We start from the raw sequence: 15,651 nt of genomic DNA on the forward strand, positions 1-15,651 counted from the left end.
TGGAAAATTAGGGGGTCGTCTTATACGCCAGCAAATACGGTAAAAGTAATGACAACATATCAATAGCAAAATAATAATGTCTCCATCCTGGCTTTAAGTCAAATGTCTAGTAAGGGAAAAAAAAGACTTAATGAAATTTCATTGTAGGAAAAGCAAGAAATAGAAACGTTAAAACAGAACAGATGACCTAATGGCTCCAGAACAAGACTGGATATTCCTCCTTCAGATGTCTTGCCCAGCCTTCCAGCAGCAGTCTGCATTGTGTATTGACTCACCAGGCTCTTGCTTTCAATTAGAAGGTGTAGCAAAACCACAAACAGGGTTGCTGTTATGATGAAGCTCCCAAAAGAAAAGATATCCATATCAGAGCCAAAATAAGTCTGAAAAATAAAGGAGGAAAATAATAAGTTACTTATGGTTTTCATTCAATGTTATGAAGATGTTTTTTGTAGGTATAAAACAAATGCCCTATATTCTTTATGGTTTGTATAAAACCTGTGCTTTCTATCGCCCATCTACAAGGATGACTGGTCACTAGCATTCATATGCTGCTTTTTCACGTGTAAAACCAGATGAAGCCATTGTCACACACTAGCAATGCATTTATGTACACTTCATTCGGTTTGAATTTGTTACCAAGACTCAGCAACCCAATGGAACGTCCGCTGTAATACACTGTATTATAAGTATGCAGCCTGTTACTGTATAGTGCATTGGAATGCAATTCACAATCACTCCTTTTATTCACGTTACTGCAATGCATAATTTGATGGGACCATAGAGATCCCAACAATGATGAGCAGGGAATTTTAGGGTAATTAAACCTTACACTTGTGGGGTCAAAATGGAGTGTCCAATCTATTCTCCAACAATTATGACTGCGTGTGTGGCTGCAAAGTTCAACAAAGTTCTAATGAACCCAAGTAGAAAATGCATGCAACTCGCAGGCAAACCTCATCTCTACAATATCCCTTAAGGCAGTTCTATTATATGTTTATTAACAACTCCACAACACCAGAGCAAATATCAGAGCTACCGTCCCTACAAGACAGGGCTGGACCTAGCCTGTTTGATCTGGAGGCACAGTTAATAAAAAAAATAAAAAAATAAGGGTGATACATTTTCCTCTCCTCGTTCCCTACATCCAACACAAAGCATGTGTATTAGGCCAACATTTCATTACATTTTTTATTTAGTTATGGCACCCTTTAAAATTATGCAGAAATCCAGAGACAGTCCAGTTCTGAACTGTTCTTCTTGGGCTGAAAGCCACTGGATAATGTTGTTGCCCACTCCTTGGCACATGGGGTGTTCCCCAGAGACATCAGCATTCCCCCTTTACAACTGATTCAACCCGGCACTTGAGTCAGCCCCCTTTACATCACTGTTCCCCATTAAATCACCACTTTGAAATCAGCCATCTCCTTCCCCATCAGTCACCCTTCCTATTGGAGTCGCCCCATCACAAATAGAGAATAGGGGAAGGGCACTGTGCAGGCATGCCAACTTGGCGCTGCTGAGGCTTTGCACTGTCCCCCAGCCCCTCTGAGTGAGTGAAAACTTATATAGCACTGCACATGCAAACTGAATCGCCTCTACTTCCTGATACCAATGTCATTGGTCCTGGGATGATACCACTAAAATCTGGAGTGGCAAAGGTCACCCCAACACCGCCCATATACAAAATCATCATGGTACCATCTTTCTGGTGCAAAAATTTGCACCAGAAATTTTTATTGTTGCACCTAAGCCTAGGTTTACACTACTGCAATGTGATGCACTAAAAATTTGATCCGTTTTTTTTTTTTTGTCCTGTGTGAGGTGCGAATTTGCCTTGCGTTTTGAGGTAGACAAGTGTGAATTTACCACAAATTTTAGGAGGCAGACAGAACAATTCGCAGGGGTGTGAACTGTATGCTGCGATTTTACTGCAAGTTCAATTTCAGCCTATGAAGATAAAATTCGCACTGCACCAAAAGAATTTGCATCGCACCCGCAATCAAAACGCATAGGACCCCCCCCCCCCCTCGCACCAAATTCAGAACGCATAGATGTGAACCAAAGCCATGGCATACTATGCTTTTTACATGACCTGCAAATCTGTGTGTTCCTAAACACATCAAACCTGCTGTAAATTCACAACAGTGTGAACCCAGGTTAAAAAATGACACTACAGCTGAACACCCACACAGGGGATACACAACAAGAAACAAATCATAGAAACACAAGTGAAATCTTGTGCAACTAAACATTTTGGAAGTATGAAACTTCCACTGAACGACCACGGACTTGGGTTTTTGTGGGTCCGTGTAAAATATCCAAGCGAGCTTAGGGATCACGATATCATCTTTGAAATGAAAATCGGATTGCTCCATTTATACTTCACTCCCAATAAAACAGCCTGCTAGGCTAAAGTAATATAAATAGGTGTGTAGGATAGAATTTTTTTATTAAAATAAAAAAAAGATCTATAAAAAGGAATAATCTACTTACAAAGTAAGGAATGAAGAAACATGCCAAGCTTTGGTAGAACGCATCCAGTATGGTGACCCAGAACGTTGACGAACGGTAAACCTAGGAGGAGAAAAAAATAAAATGACAGGAGTAATATGATAATAGGGTAAACCCGGTTTAAAGCGGATGTGCGCTGAAAAAAAGAAAATTAAAAGCCAGCAGCTACAAATACTGCAGCTGCTGACTTTTAATATTAGGACACTTACCTGTCCTGGAGTCCAGCGCCGTCCGCAGCAGAGGACGAGCGATCGCTCGTCATTCTGCTGCTCCCCCCGCCATCCTAGGTGAGGGAACCAGGAAGTGAAGCGCTCCGGCTTCACTGCCCGGTTCCCTACGGCGCATGCGCGAGACGCGCTACGCCTGCCGATTGGCTCCCGCTGTGTACTGGGAGCCGAGGGTTCCCAGAACACAACGGGGGGCGTCGGGAGGCGACGTCATGCCCGCAGTCTGCCCGAGACTGTGTGGCCGGAAGTGGGTGCAAATACCTGTCTTTAAACAGGTATCTGCACCCCCTGAAAGGTGTCAAATGTGACACCGGAGGGGGGAGGGTTCCGATCAGCGGGAGTTCCACTTTAGAGTGGTCTTTTAACTGTTCTACTCCATAACCAATGTATACAACTTGTCATTACCAGAGCTGCTTTTCCGCTTTTTTCTCAATTCAGCAGCGAATGCATCAATCAGCCTGCTTTGAAATTCAATTTAGTGTGATGTGAATTTTATTTTTAATTCCGGCAACATAAAGTTTTGGATAGAGTGTAGGTCATTATGTGTTTTTTCCCCATTAAAACTTCCCCCTCACTACTCGTTATGACATGTATAACCTGGGGATAAGGATAGCTATAAAAATGTTTGCTTGGTCCAATAAATGTTCCCCTTAGTCTTCCAAGTGAATGTGTTCTATAAATGCAGGAAAAGACTTAGTGATGCAGTTAATTTTCAGTGACTTGTCACATTCACCAATGATAAATATTCCCATAAAAAGACCAAATAATAAATCAAAACCCTTTGTCACCAAATCTTTAAAAGTTATAGGGCTAGGACAATAATATGAAAGGCCATAAAGGTCCCAGCTGTTCTCACCTCTGATGTTTGTCCCGATTTGTAGAGCTCGGGAAGCTCAATAAGGGTTTCTGCAGATAAATCTTTATCGAGAATACCATAAATTATAGGTGGCACAGATGTGAAGATCAGGTTAAACAAAATTAGCATCCAAAAATCTGTCATTGCTGTTCCTGAGAAACCACAGAAGAACTGGTACCAGAAAAGAAGATTCACGAACATCTGGAGGGAGAAAACCACAACATAAATGCATCGGATTTCCCTTTACTGTATACTGTGTTTGTAACAAAAGTGCTATTGTCATCATAGTCTTAATAACAACAAGGTGCACAAAAGCAACGTCTGAGGGTAACTCTGTATACATGTAACAATAATAATCATAGTAATAAAAATGAATAGGAATCGTAAAAATGTATAATAATCATAGTAGTAATAACATTCATAATAACTAATGCTAACCGAAATCTATGTTTAATAGTCTTTCTGGGGATTATAACAAGGAACAGAAGGATTGACATACACATCTTTCCTAAAGGAGAAATGTGGCTCTCCCCATGCCTAGACATTTGATGATGTGATTAAGCAACATGAACTCTAAATATCCCCATCAGAAAAATAAAAATTACATGACCAGATGCCCAGACAGTGGGCATAACCCTGCACAAGGATTCAGAAAAAGTATTTCTGCCCTACTTTTACCCAATCAGCAAGGTAGTTACCATAGCTTTAAGGTAAAGTGGTTGTAAAGGCTCAAGTTTATTTTATTTTTTATCTTCATGCATTTTTATGCATGAAGGTAAAAAACGTTGTGTGCAGCAGCGCCGCCAGCACCCCTTAATACTTACTTGCGCTCCATTTTTATCCAGCGATGTGCACAAGTTCCTCAACTCTCCAGGGACTGCCTTCCCACTGGCTCAGACCAGAGGTCCTTAAACTACTGCGCACGGGCCGATATGGCCCGCCAAAGGTGATTTACCCGACCCACGGTACGGACTGCTCCTTTCATAAGATCACAGCACTTCCCCTCCCCTCTGCTACATTATTCACACAAGTCGAGATGCATGACAGGTCCAAAGGGTGGAACTTTTCGAGTTAAGAAGCAGGTGATTGGTTACTAGGCAGCGGGGCGGTCCCAGCAATCAATGATCTGCCTTTCACTTGAAAAGTCCTGCGCTTTGTCTGGACATGCCGTGCTTCGCATCTTGTGTGAATAAGGTAGGGGAGGGGGAGAGTGCTGTCATCTTATGGAAGGGACAGTGTAATATCGCTGGAGGGATCTGTGAAGGGGCCGGGGGGGGGGGGGGGAAGGAGTCTGATTGGGGAGGAGTCTGTGATAGAGGGGGAAATTTGTTTATTTTTTTTCAAACTATAGTCCGGCCGTGAACTGGCCTGTTTAAAAAGTTTGAGGACCCCTGGCTTAGACAGTCAATCACACTAAGCCAATCAGGAGAGAGAGGGGGGCGAGCCATGGCTGTGTGTGAATGGACACTCAGAGCCACAGCTTGGAAACTAGCATGTTCAGGAGCCCCTATTGAAAGCTGTTTGTTCTGGGGGCACTAGGCAGGAGGGAGGGGCCAGGAGTGCCATCGGGGGACCCAAGAGGAAGATCAGGGCTGCTCTGTGCTAAACTACTGCACAGAGCAGGCAAGAGCCGGTTCACACTGGGACAGCACGACTTGCCGAGCGATTCGGCAAGGCGATCTGCCCACGACTTCAGAAGCGACTTGCAAAATGACTTGAAGTCGTCCCAAAGTAGTACAGGAACCTTTTTTTAAGTCGGAGCGACTTAAGTCGCTGCTATTAGAACGGTTTCATTGTACAGAGCGGAGCGCGACTTATCAGGCGACTAAGTCGCCTGACGAGTTGCCCCTGTGTGAACCGGCTCTTAGTACAACATGTTTTTTGTTGTATGTTTGTTTTTGAATAACAAAGGAAAGAGACGTAAATATCTCTAACTTTGCAATATAGCATCCTATAAAATTCAGTAAACAGTAAAGTGACACTACCACAACTCCAGAATATAAAAAATCTTTCCATTCGGATAGGTCACAGTTAAATGGTCAGTAGACTGAGGGATTAGAAATAACTATAGTAAAACAATCTTATTAAAAAGAAAGCAGATGTATTTGTATTCCCAGATAAGTAAAATTACTGTGCTGTGTTAGGGCAAATCTTCCATACACTTTAAATATCTTGGGTACTCTGCAGCATCATTTACAATACCAATTTTTATTTCACATCATTGTAAATCTAGGAATTGAGATATTTCACCAACAACAGTATGCAGAGTAAGACTCCAAAGCATACTGAAGATTATGCAGCCGGCGCTGGGACCTCAATTACTAATTTGTTAGGAGTGAAGGATAAAAACAATACTAAATTCAGTTAGCTCACTGGCTCCAGCTTGGCTGCTCACATAAAACAAGAGATCCCCCCCCCCCCCAAGCTGTAAACACTGGCAAAACAGAACATTTAATACACATCTAAATACAGATTTTGTTTGCTGAAGAGGCCCCCTGAATCCATGTATACTTGTTTAAACTCTAAACCCAGATAGTTATTTTTTTGCTTTGAACCAAGAAAGCATTTTGTACTCTTTACCTCTAGCTTGGTGCTGCTGTTGTATTCTTGTGATTCAAAACAAAATTTGTAGTTTTCACCCATAACTAGAAAAATGTGATTTTTGGCATTGATGTAAAAACTTACTTGGAGTGCATTAAAAAGCCACAAAAGTAGCCAGGTACATAGGGTTATGCAGTTGCTTTCAGGGGATTGGACATCCTGTAAGGCTGTCAGTCCAGTCCAACCTCCATTACTCCCGGTATGTCCGAGTTTTAAAGTAAGAAATAGTAGTGGATTTAAAGAAAAACAGAAGGGATGGACCTGTGTCCCAAATGTACTCCAAGGAAAGGATTTTTTGTACAAAAACCTATTTTCTTAATCGTACATTAGAGGGCACAAGCAAAATAATCAGGTACATAGGGACGTTCAAAGGAAGTTCAAATGAGGTGTGGGAGAGAGCAAATGAAGAGTAAAAGGCTTACGAAAGCCGAAGATTACCCAAGTCGCCTGAAGAACCTTATGACCGAAGCTTGCATCAGTTGAGGCCTGGACATTCATCTGGCAAACCAGTAAAAAAGTAGTTCTAAAGCTAAAATATTTTTTACATGAATGCATTCCATTTGACAGTCTGACACTGGAGGTGTGAGTGCAAACATTAAAATAATTAACGTATCTGACTGTAGGCTACTGTACTGCTATTTAATATATGATGGTCCAAAGACAATTGTGCTTCTACCTCGTGCAGGCAAAATATTTAGTTGTAATGGTCTGGAGTGGAATTGGGAAAATGGAATGGCCTTGAAGGAGGTCACAATTGGGTACTTGTGACCCAACAAACCAGGGCAAGTTTGGTTTTGCAGGTCATGATACGATGGTCCAGAGACTAAGCTGCCATCTTATGCAGTCAGAATAGTAAGTTGCAATGAAATGTTGAGTTGCAACAGTCTGGAGTGGAATTGGGCAATACGAAATTGCCTCCTAGGAGGCCACAATTAAAAACACACAACCCTCATGCAAAAGTAGAAGGATGGATGTCTCCTGGACTGCTGATTTCAAACATGAGACTAAAGGAGCTGCAGTTTGTCCCAAGTGAGAAAAACTTTGGACAGAGCCATATGCAGGATCAGGCACAGATGCGCCAAGGGTGGAAATGTCCCAGTGCCGTTTACTGGAGATTCATGATTCACCTGAAATTTCAAATGGTCTGGACAATCAGTTGAGTTTATGGCTGACAGAGTCGAAGCTGATTGTTCTTGCACAAGGTTATCGTCCAGATATCTCATCACAGGAATGCCCCAACACAGAAGCAGGGCAAGGAGCAGAACTAGCACCTTGGTGAAAACCCAAGGCGCAGTGGACAAACCAAAGTAAAGGATGACAAACTGATAATTTTGCGAACCCACAGCAAAATACAGAAAGCAATGGTTCATTGTAAATATTTGAGCCAGAGGGTCCTCTGCATGTGTACCAAAATAAGGACCATTCTAGTAATTTGATGAGTAATATCTGCCAGCAGGGCAAAAGGCATAAGCTTCAGTTAAAAGACAGAAGGATCTATCAGGATAGAACCAAGATTATTGGACCAGACAGCTGCAGATGGACATAGTTGCAATGATAGGTTGCAGGCAGGGCCTGCAAGAGAAAACAATACCTTCGTAAAGCTTCTAAGCTTTTATCCTTTGGGCGTTTATAGACTAGGCTGTCCTCCACAGGTATAATTACATTTTTGGTGAGAGAGGAGATGGCTGGGTCCACAACTCATCCTTAATAGGATATTCTTGGGCAAAGCACCTGGAAGGGGTGAAAATCTCTTCAGCATGAGACCAGTTATTGTACAAAACACACTGCAAAAGTGAGTAAACAGGAAAGGATTTGCAGGTTGAGGACTTTTTCACCACTTAAGGACCGGACCAATATGCAGCTAAATGACCCAAGGGGTTTTTACAATTCGGCACTGCGTCGCTTTAACAGACAATTGCGCGGTCGTGCAACGTGGCTCCCAAACAAAATTGGCGTCCTTTTTCCCCCACAATTAGAGCTTTCTTTTGGTGGTATTTGATCACCTCTGCGGTTTTTATTTTTTGCGCTATAAACAAAAATGGAGCGACAATTTTGAAAAAATGCAATATTTTTTACTTTTTGCTATAATAAATATCCTCCAAAAACATATCTAAAAATTTTTTTTTCCTCAGTTTAGGCCGATACGTATTCGTTTACCTATTTTTGGTAAAAAAAAAATCGCAATAAGCGTTTATCAATTGGTTTGCGCAAAATGTATAGCGTTTACAAAATAGGGGATAGTTTTATTGCATTTTTATAATTTTTTTTTTTTACTACTAATGGCGGCGATCAGCGATTTTTTTCGTGACTGCGACATTATGGCGGACACTTAGGACAATTTTGACACATTTTTGGGACCACTGTCATTGTCACAGCAAAAAATGCATTTAAATTGCATTCTTTATTGTGAAAATGACAGTTGCAGTTTGGGAGTTAACCACAAGGGGGCGTTGTAGGAGTTAGTGTTCACTGTGTGTGTTTACAACTGTAGGGGGGTGTGGCTGTAGGACTGACGTCATCGATCGAGTCTCCCTATAAAAGGGATCACTCGATCGATGCAGCCCCCACAGTGAAGCACGGGGAAGCCGTGTTTACATACGGCTCTCCCCGTTCTTCAGCTCCGGGGAGCGATCGCGACTATAAACGAATAGCTGCGCCGTCGTCCCGGATCGCTCCCCGAGGGGATCCGACCGCTGCATGTAGCGGGGGGGGTCTCGATCGGACCCCCGACCCACGTCTAGGCAGGCACGTACAGGTACGTTGATGTGCCTGTCCGTGCCATTCTGCCGACGTATATCTACATGAGGAGGTCGGGAAGTGGTTAAAGAATCCATGCTGTTGACTTTTGGCATGATCCACACAAGTTTCTCCAGACCAAGTCGCATGTGCACTGCTTCAGTAAGGGCCACAATGGTGTCCTTAACTTTAGGGGAAACGTTAGTAGACCGTCATCAAAAATAAACAAGGAACAACCCTCATTCTCCTCAGGAGCAGCAGCTGGAGTAAAATCAAAGATGGATGCTGGAGGAGGGAATGTGGGTGCTTGCTTGCTTCCCCAGCATTCTGAGTCAGCCAACACAGCTGAATTCTTCCCGATACACTTGGATACAGTAGCAAAAAAACACCACTCGATATAAGCAGGAGAAGGGAACCACCCCTTAACGGGTTAAAGAAGCCTTTGGAGGAGGGTAGCAACTCAAGCAGTCCAGGCTACTGGTGTCAGGACCACTTGAGGTGCACTGCAATCCCCCAGGACTGTTGGCAGACTAAACCAGCAAGGTCCACAGGGCTAAAATCAATAGAAGGAATCCCCGCCTCAGGCAGGTGCATAGACCAACAGCCCCTCCACACATCAATGGCCCGATCCATGATCTGAGTGATCAGTTATGATTAAGTAAATTTTCGCGTGAAATGGGTTCTCTGTCCATATTTAGAGCTGTGAGGTTTGCATTTTATATGCTTTGAAGATTTAAATAAACGTAGTTTACTACATCACTGACGTGCGGCCAGCCTTTCACTGCTGTTTCCTTATTGCCACAGGGCTAACGCCTTTGCATTTATTGTCCACCTTATTAATGCTGCAGGTGAGGGATACCCACAAGGGGTACGAACGATAACCATTCCTGTTCCAAAAGTGTAACACCGCCTGTGAATAGTCATTTAGGAGGCAGCAGGGAGCCCAGTTATGTCCTGGAGGATGAGCGTTAGAACTGTCAAGCTGTTGGTGGGACAGAGAGAGCCTGTCTGTATGTTTAGTCCAAAATGGCATGCACATGAACAGTACAAGACCCCAGGAAAGAGGCTGTGCAGGCTCTGTAGGTGCCCTTGGGCAGAGCAGTTAGAAAAAGGCACTGAATTTAAATGTGTCGTAGCAACTACTTTGGACCCCTTAAGTCGCAGCTGGCGCTCCAGAGATTTAACCAAATAGGTGACTTTGATCAGCAATCCAGGATCCTAGAAGGGATGAAGCTCCGACTTACTGCAATAGTGGTTTTAGACTCCTGCAGTGCCTATGAGCTGGACAGGCAGGATATAGGAGACATGCCCCAATATCCAGCAGTCTTTGCTCTGTCAGCATACTACCTCAGGAGTCTTCAGGAACAGGGTTCCCAGACAGGTGGATTACGGCTCTCTACCTGTACTGCACTCTTTGTTTAACTCATTACACTACACCAAGGATGCCTAGGTGAGTTTTCAAGCAGAATTCAGTGCCCAAAGACACACTTTTAATGCTAGACCTGCTTATTCCTAGTCGGGTCTGGGTACAGCTTCCAGGGCAAATCTTGATAAATGTAAAAGTAGGAATTGTCACACTGGGTTGTCCTTACCTTACAGCGCATGACGGTCAGGGTGCAATCTTGTGAAGGCAGCTGCATAACCTTATCTACACATTTGTCCTGTGTACCGTAATGTATGTGCCAATTGGGCAAAACTTCTATCAGTTTTTTCAGCATGCACAAACACTCCACAAAGCTCAGCCTTTCTTTAGCTGAACAGAAGTAGAATTTTGTACTAGTCAATTAAAGGTTTTTTAACAGTAGATATATGTAACCCAGACTTCAAAGGCTTTGTAAAAGAAGAAGAAAAAAACCCCCAAAAAAACACAGATTTATAAAAAATTAGGGGCCTAATCCACAGCCAGCCGGTGTAACTTAAATATTTGGATTTAAGTTACACCGCCGGAAAATTTCTACCCAAGTGCCCGATCCACAAAGCACTTACCTAGAAATTTTCGGCTGTGTAACTTAAATCCGGCCGGCGCAAGGCGTTCCTAAGTTAATGGGGCGAGTCCCATTTAAATTAGGCGCGCTCCCGCGCCGGCCATACTGTGCATGCTCACGACGTCATTTTCCCGACGTGCTTTGCACGGTTTTACATTGCGCCGGGTTTTGAGAATCACAACGGGCGTAAAAAAAAAAAATACGAGTTGCGGCGGGAAAATTTTTTTTTTGAAAAAAAATAAAAAAGACGGCGACGTGGGATAGAAGGGTCTACTTTTACAAGGCCTAAACAGTTTAGGCCTTGTAAAAGTAGCCCTAATATTGCGACGGCAAATACTTAAGGAGAAAAAAAACGAAGCGTAAAAGCTTTGTGGATCTCCGTAAGTGCTAATTTGCATACCCGAAGCGGCATTTCGACGAGAAATGCCCCCAGCGGCGGCTGCGGTACTGCATCCTAAGATCCGACAGTGTAAGTCCCTTACACATGTCGGATCTTCTGCCTATCTATTGGAAACTGATTCTGTGGATCAGTTCCAAAGATAGAAACAGGGATACGACGGTGTATCAGTAGATACGCCGTCGTATCCCTTTTGAGGATCAGGCCCTAGGTTACTATGGTTTACAGCATTTTATATATGTGTCTCCATGTATGGCTCATGAAATAAGGCCACTTTGTTTCTACTTTCCCAGAACACAGCTTATCCAGCTACATTTTTAAAGTAACTCTACTAAACGGAGAGGGGATTCGAAACAGAAGTGCGTCTCTCCTGTCCTCATTCTGGGGTATTACCATGAGATCATCATATAATCTACCACCTGAGCGTATTGGGCATTCAGATCCCTTCAGAAAGTCTAATAACTCATGGTGATGAACAAGCTTCATCCCCATTTCTATATATTTTTTTATCCATTACAATGCCATTATGGGGCATTTTGCATACAGTACCAATTATTCCCACAGAAGATAGACTTTGGAACACATCCCCCTGAACACAAATGTAGCCTTACAAATGGGTCCCTGATGTGTACATTAGAAAGTGACCATTTGAACTGTTGTAAAGGTTATGCTTTCTTACACTTCTGTAAAGTAGGGGGGGGGGGGCGGCACGCTATTGGTACTGGTGGGGTGGAGGCAACAAGTCTACCTTTTCATCAATGAGGCTATGTATTTTTGGTCTCCCAATTTGTGAGCCTCTCCCATCTCGGCTTCTGGGCTTTTTATGGCACCCTCCCTAGTTTCAAGACTTTAGCTCAATCCACATATTCTTTGGTTCTGACCTGGCTTTAGACTTCCTTCGCAATCCTAGCCATGGGAACAAAGGCCCAGATTCACGTAGGAGCGGAGTATCTTTGTGCGACCGTAGCGCATCTCATATGCGCTATGCCGACGTAACAGAGAGGCAAGACCAGTATTCACAAAGCAATTGCTCCGTAAGTTGCGGCGGCGTAGCGTAAACTGCCCGGCGTAAGCCCGCCCAATTCAAAGTAGGAAGGTAGTGGGGCGTGATCTATTATAATGAAGCGTGACCCCATGTAAATGAAGGGCCGAACGAACGGCGCGTGCGCACGAATGCTCAGAATCACGTTGCATATACTCCCTAAGATACGACGGCTCAATGCCTACGACGTGAACGTAACCTACGCCCAGCCCCATTCACGTACGACTTACGTAAACAACGTAAAATACGACGGCTGTTCCGACGTCCATACCCCAACATGACTTACACCTGCTATTTTGGTGGTTTATCTTCACGCCGGACGTATGCCTTACATAAACGGCGTAGATTACTGTGACGGGCGTAAGTACGTTCGTGAATCGGCGTATCTAGGTAATTTACATATTCGACGCTTAAATCAATGGAAGCGCCCCTTGCGGCCAGCGTAAATATGCGCCCAAGATACGATGGCGTAGGAGACTTACGTCGGTCGTATGAAGCCAAAATTCAGGCGTATCTTGTTTGCTGAATAAGGCGCATAGATACGACGGCGTAAGTTTTTCTGAATCCGGGCCAAAGTGTTCAACCATCTTGGGGTCTTTGAAAACCAAAGAACTTGATACACTGTCATCATGATGTGTTGTTTTCACAATTGGATGTTACCGACGACTGTATTTGATTAAACTTTATATACCCTTAGGCCCATGTACCTACACTTCTCTTCAACCACTTCCTGCCGGCCGTACGACTTTGTACGGCCGCAGTGTGGATCCCAATTGCCGGGAGGCTGTCTATATACGGCCTCCAGCCACTGGGGGGCGCGCGAGCGCCACCGGCGCGTGCGTGCCCGCCGCATCACTGAGATGCCGATGCGTGTGCCTGGCGGCCGCGATGTCCGCCGGGCACACGCGATCGGCGGTTACACAGACAAGGACGTGGATCTGTGTGTGTAAACACACAGATCCACGTCCTGTCAGGGAAAGAGGAGACCGATGCTGTGTCCCTTGTACATTGGGACACAGATCGGTCACCTCCCCCAGTCACCCCCCTCCCCCTACAGTTAGAACATTCACTAGGCTACACATTTAATCCCCTTCCTCGCCCCCTAGTGTTAACCCCTTCCCTGCCAGTCACATTTACACAGTAATTAGTGCATATTTATACCACTGATCGCTGGATAAATGTAAATGTGCCAAAAATGTGTAAAAAGTGTCCGACATAATGTCGCAGTCCCAATAATAAAAAATGCAGATCGCCGCCATTACTAGTAAAAAAAAAAAATAATAATAATTCTGTACCCTATTTTGTAGGCGCTATAACTTTTGCGCAACCAGACGCTTATTAAGATTATTTTACCAAAAATATGTAGACAAATACGTATCGGCCTAAACTGAGAAAAAAAAATGTATTTTTTTTTTTAATTGGGATATTTATTATAGCAACAAGTAAAAAATAGATTTTTTTTTCAAAATTGTTGCTATTTTTTTGTTTATAGTGCAAAAAATAAAAACCGCAGAGGTGATCAAATACCACCAAAAGAAAGCTCTATTTGTGGGGAAAAAAGGAGGCCAATTTTGTTGGGGAGCCACGTCGCATGACCGCGCAATTGTCAGTTAAAGCGACGCAGTGCCGGAAGCTGAAATTTCGCCTGTAATAAAAAAATAAATAAATAAAATATGACCATTTAGCCTGTAGTACAAAATGGAATTTTACTTCATATTGGCTGAGATTACGGATTTTGGTAGGTGACAAACTAGACAACATTGTCCTAAAATATTTCAGTTTCTTCTATTCGCTTTGCTATGGAGCGTCATCAATGTTTGAAGGAGTTTTCCTAATTTCATAACATTGCTCAGGAATACATATAGCCAGCATGAACTTTGTGATATCATTTAGGCAAGTGAATAAAAAGTGAGAAAAAAAATAATAAAAAAAGCTTTACATTTTTTTATATTTACTTACAACATTTTTGTAGAAAAAGTATAGCATCATATTGGCAAGGCGCACATAGCACCAGTGACCATGAACAAGCAGTAACTTCCTCAGGTGCTTGAAGTGAGACACTGCAAAGTCACTTGACATTACCGCCTGCAATACACAAACACAAATATCAATGAATAGAAAAATGCAATATCCTGCTCCACTGCATGATACAAGTAACCGAATGTACAGTCCCTACCCATTATATCATGCATTAAGCACAATAAAATAAGGCAGTATGTTAGCTTGGAGAAAAGGTTGGGTTTGGGGGGGTGGGGGGATGGAGGGTCAATGGAGTGCTTTGCTATCCTAAGCTATGGGGCTGTATGTTTCTATTGATGCACATGTGTGCATTGCTGCACAACCGCTGATTACTTTCACAGTGCAAGTGGCGCAGTCCCCCATCCACGTGAGGTTCCTGGGGTCTCCTGCTGTAACAGGGGTCCAGGATCACATCAATAGACTTCAATATGGCAGGAAGAGACTGAAGAACATCCAGTCTTTGATCTCCTTTGCCCGGAATGAAACTGGAAGCGATGAGGAATTAATCACTTACAGTTTTTGAGCCGTCAGCCTCTGGCCAATGCAGCCTGAGAAGCATATAAACAATCAGCTGCATGTGGGCAGGGGAGACATTTTTAGACCATTTTTTTTTTTTTAGACCCTCAATGTCTTACAAAGGATTACCCGTCACCTGCCCAATGCTATTACACAGGGCTTTGTTAACCCCTTGAGTAAAAAAAGTTAAATTTAAAAAATGTAATACAATTATAATAAAATGTATTAAATGCAAATTGCTCACTCATTGCTGCTCTCACTCAGACGTTCCTGGGGGACACCTCCCCTGTGTGGTGCAACCTTGGTTTACATACACATATATGTAAACCAAGGTTACACCACACAGGTGAGGTATCCCCAGGAACGTCGGAGTGACAGCAGCAATTCCAGAGCTCACAATTAACTCTAAACTGATGATGACCGAAAAGGATTTTAAAGCGTCGCCTATAGAGATTCTTGGATACCATTTTTATTTTTTTGCAATATCATAGGCACACACAATTTTAAGACTTGGCATATTTGGTATCCATTTACCCATCTTTTATATTTTACCAAAAAACTGGGTATTATATTGTGTTGTGTGCACTAAATTTCATATTTTTTTATTCATTTAAATATATTTTTTCCAGAAAACATTTTGTTGATAAACAGTTGCACAAATATCTTGCAACATAAAAAAAATTGCAACTGCTAGTTATTCTACAAGGCCTCTGCTTTCAGAAAGAATATAATGTTCTGGAGGTTTTACTGCCAAAAAAAAT

The 15,651-nt window shown here is 43.0% G+C and overlaps 1 protein-coding gene across 2 annotated transcripts in view; it reads right to left on the bottom strand.

Annotated features, from left to right (window-relative positions):
- The window catches only part of ATP10D (ATPase phospholipid transporting 10D (putative)), a 142,733-nt gene that overhangs the window by 10,161 nt on the left and 116,921 nt on the right, over positions 1-15,651 (bottom strand). For both annotated transcript variants that reach the window (XM_040334987.1, XM_040334982.1), the window contains exons 18-21: positions 14,315-14,440; positions 3,595-3,795; positions 2,494-2,574; positions 276-380 (exon numbers count right to left, since the gene is read on the bottom strand). In XM_040334987.1, coding sequence (XP_040190921.1) covers positions 276-380; positions 2,494-2,574; positions 3,595-3,795; positions 14,315-14,440 — 513 coding nt within the window. The remainder of the gene's footprint in view (positions 1-275; positions 381-2,493; positions 2,575-3,594; positions 3,796-14,314; positions 14,441-15,651) is intronic.

Source organism: Rana temporaria, chromosome 1 (assembly GCF_905171775.1).
Source record: "Rana temporaria chromosome 1, aRanTem1.1, whole genome shotgun sequence".
In the NCBI taxonomy this organism is placed as follows: Eukaryota; Metazoa; Chordata; class Amphibia; order Anura; family Ranidae; genus Rana; species Rana temporaria.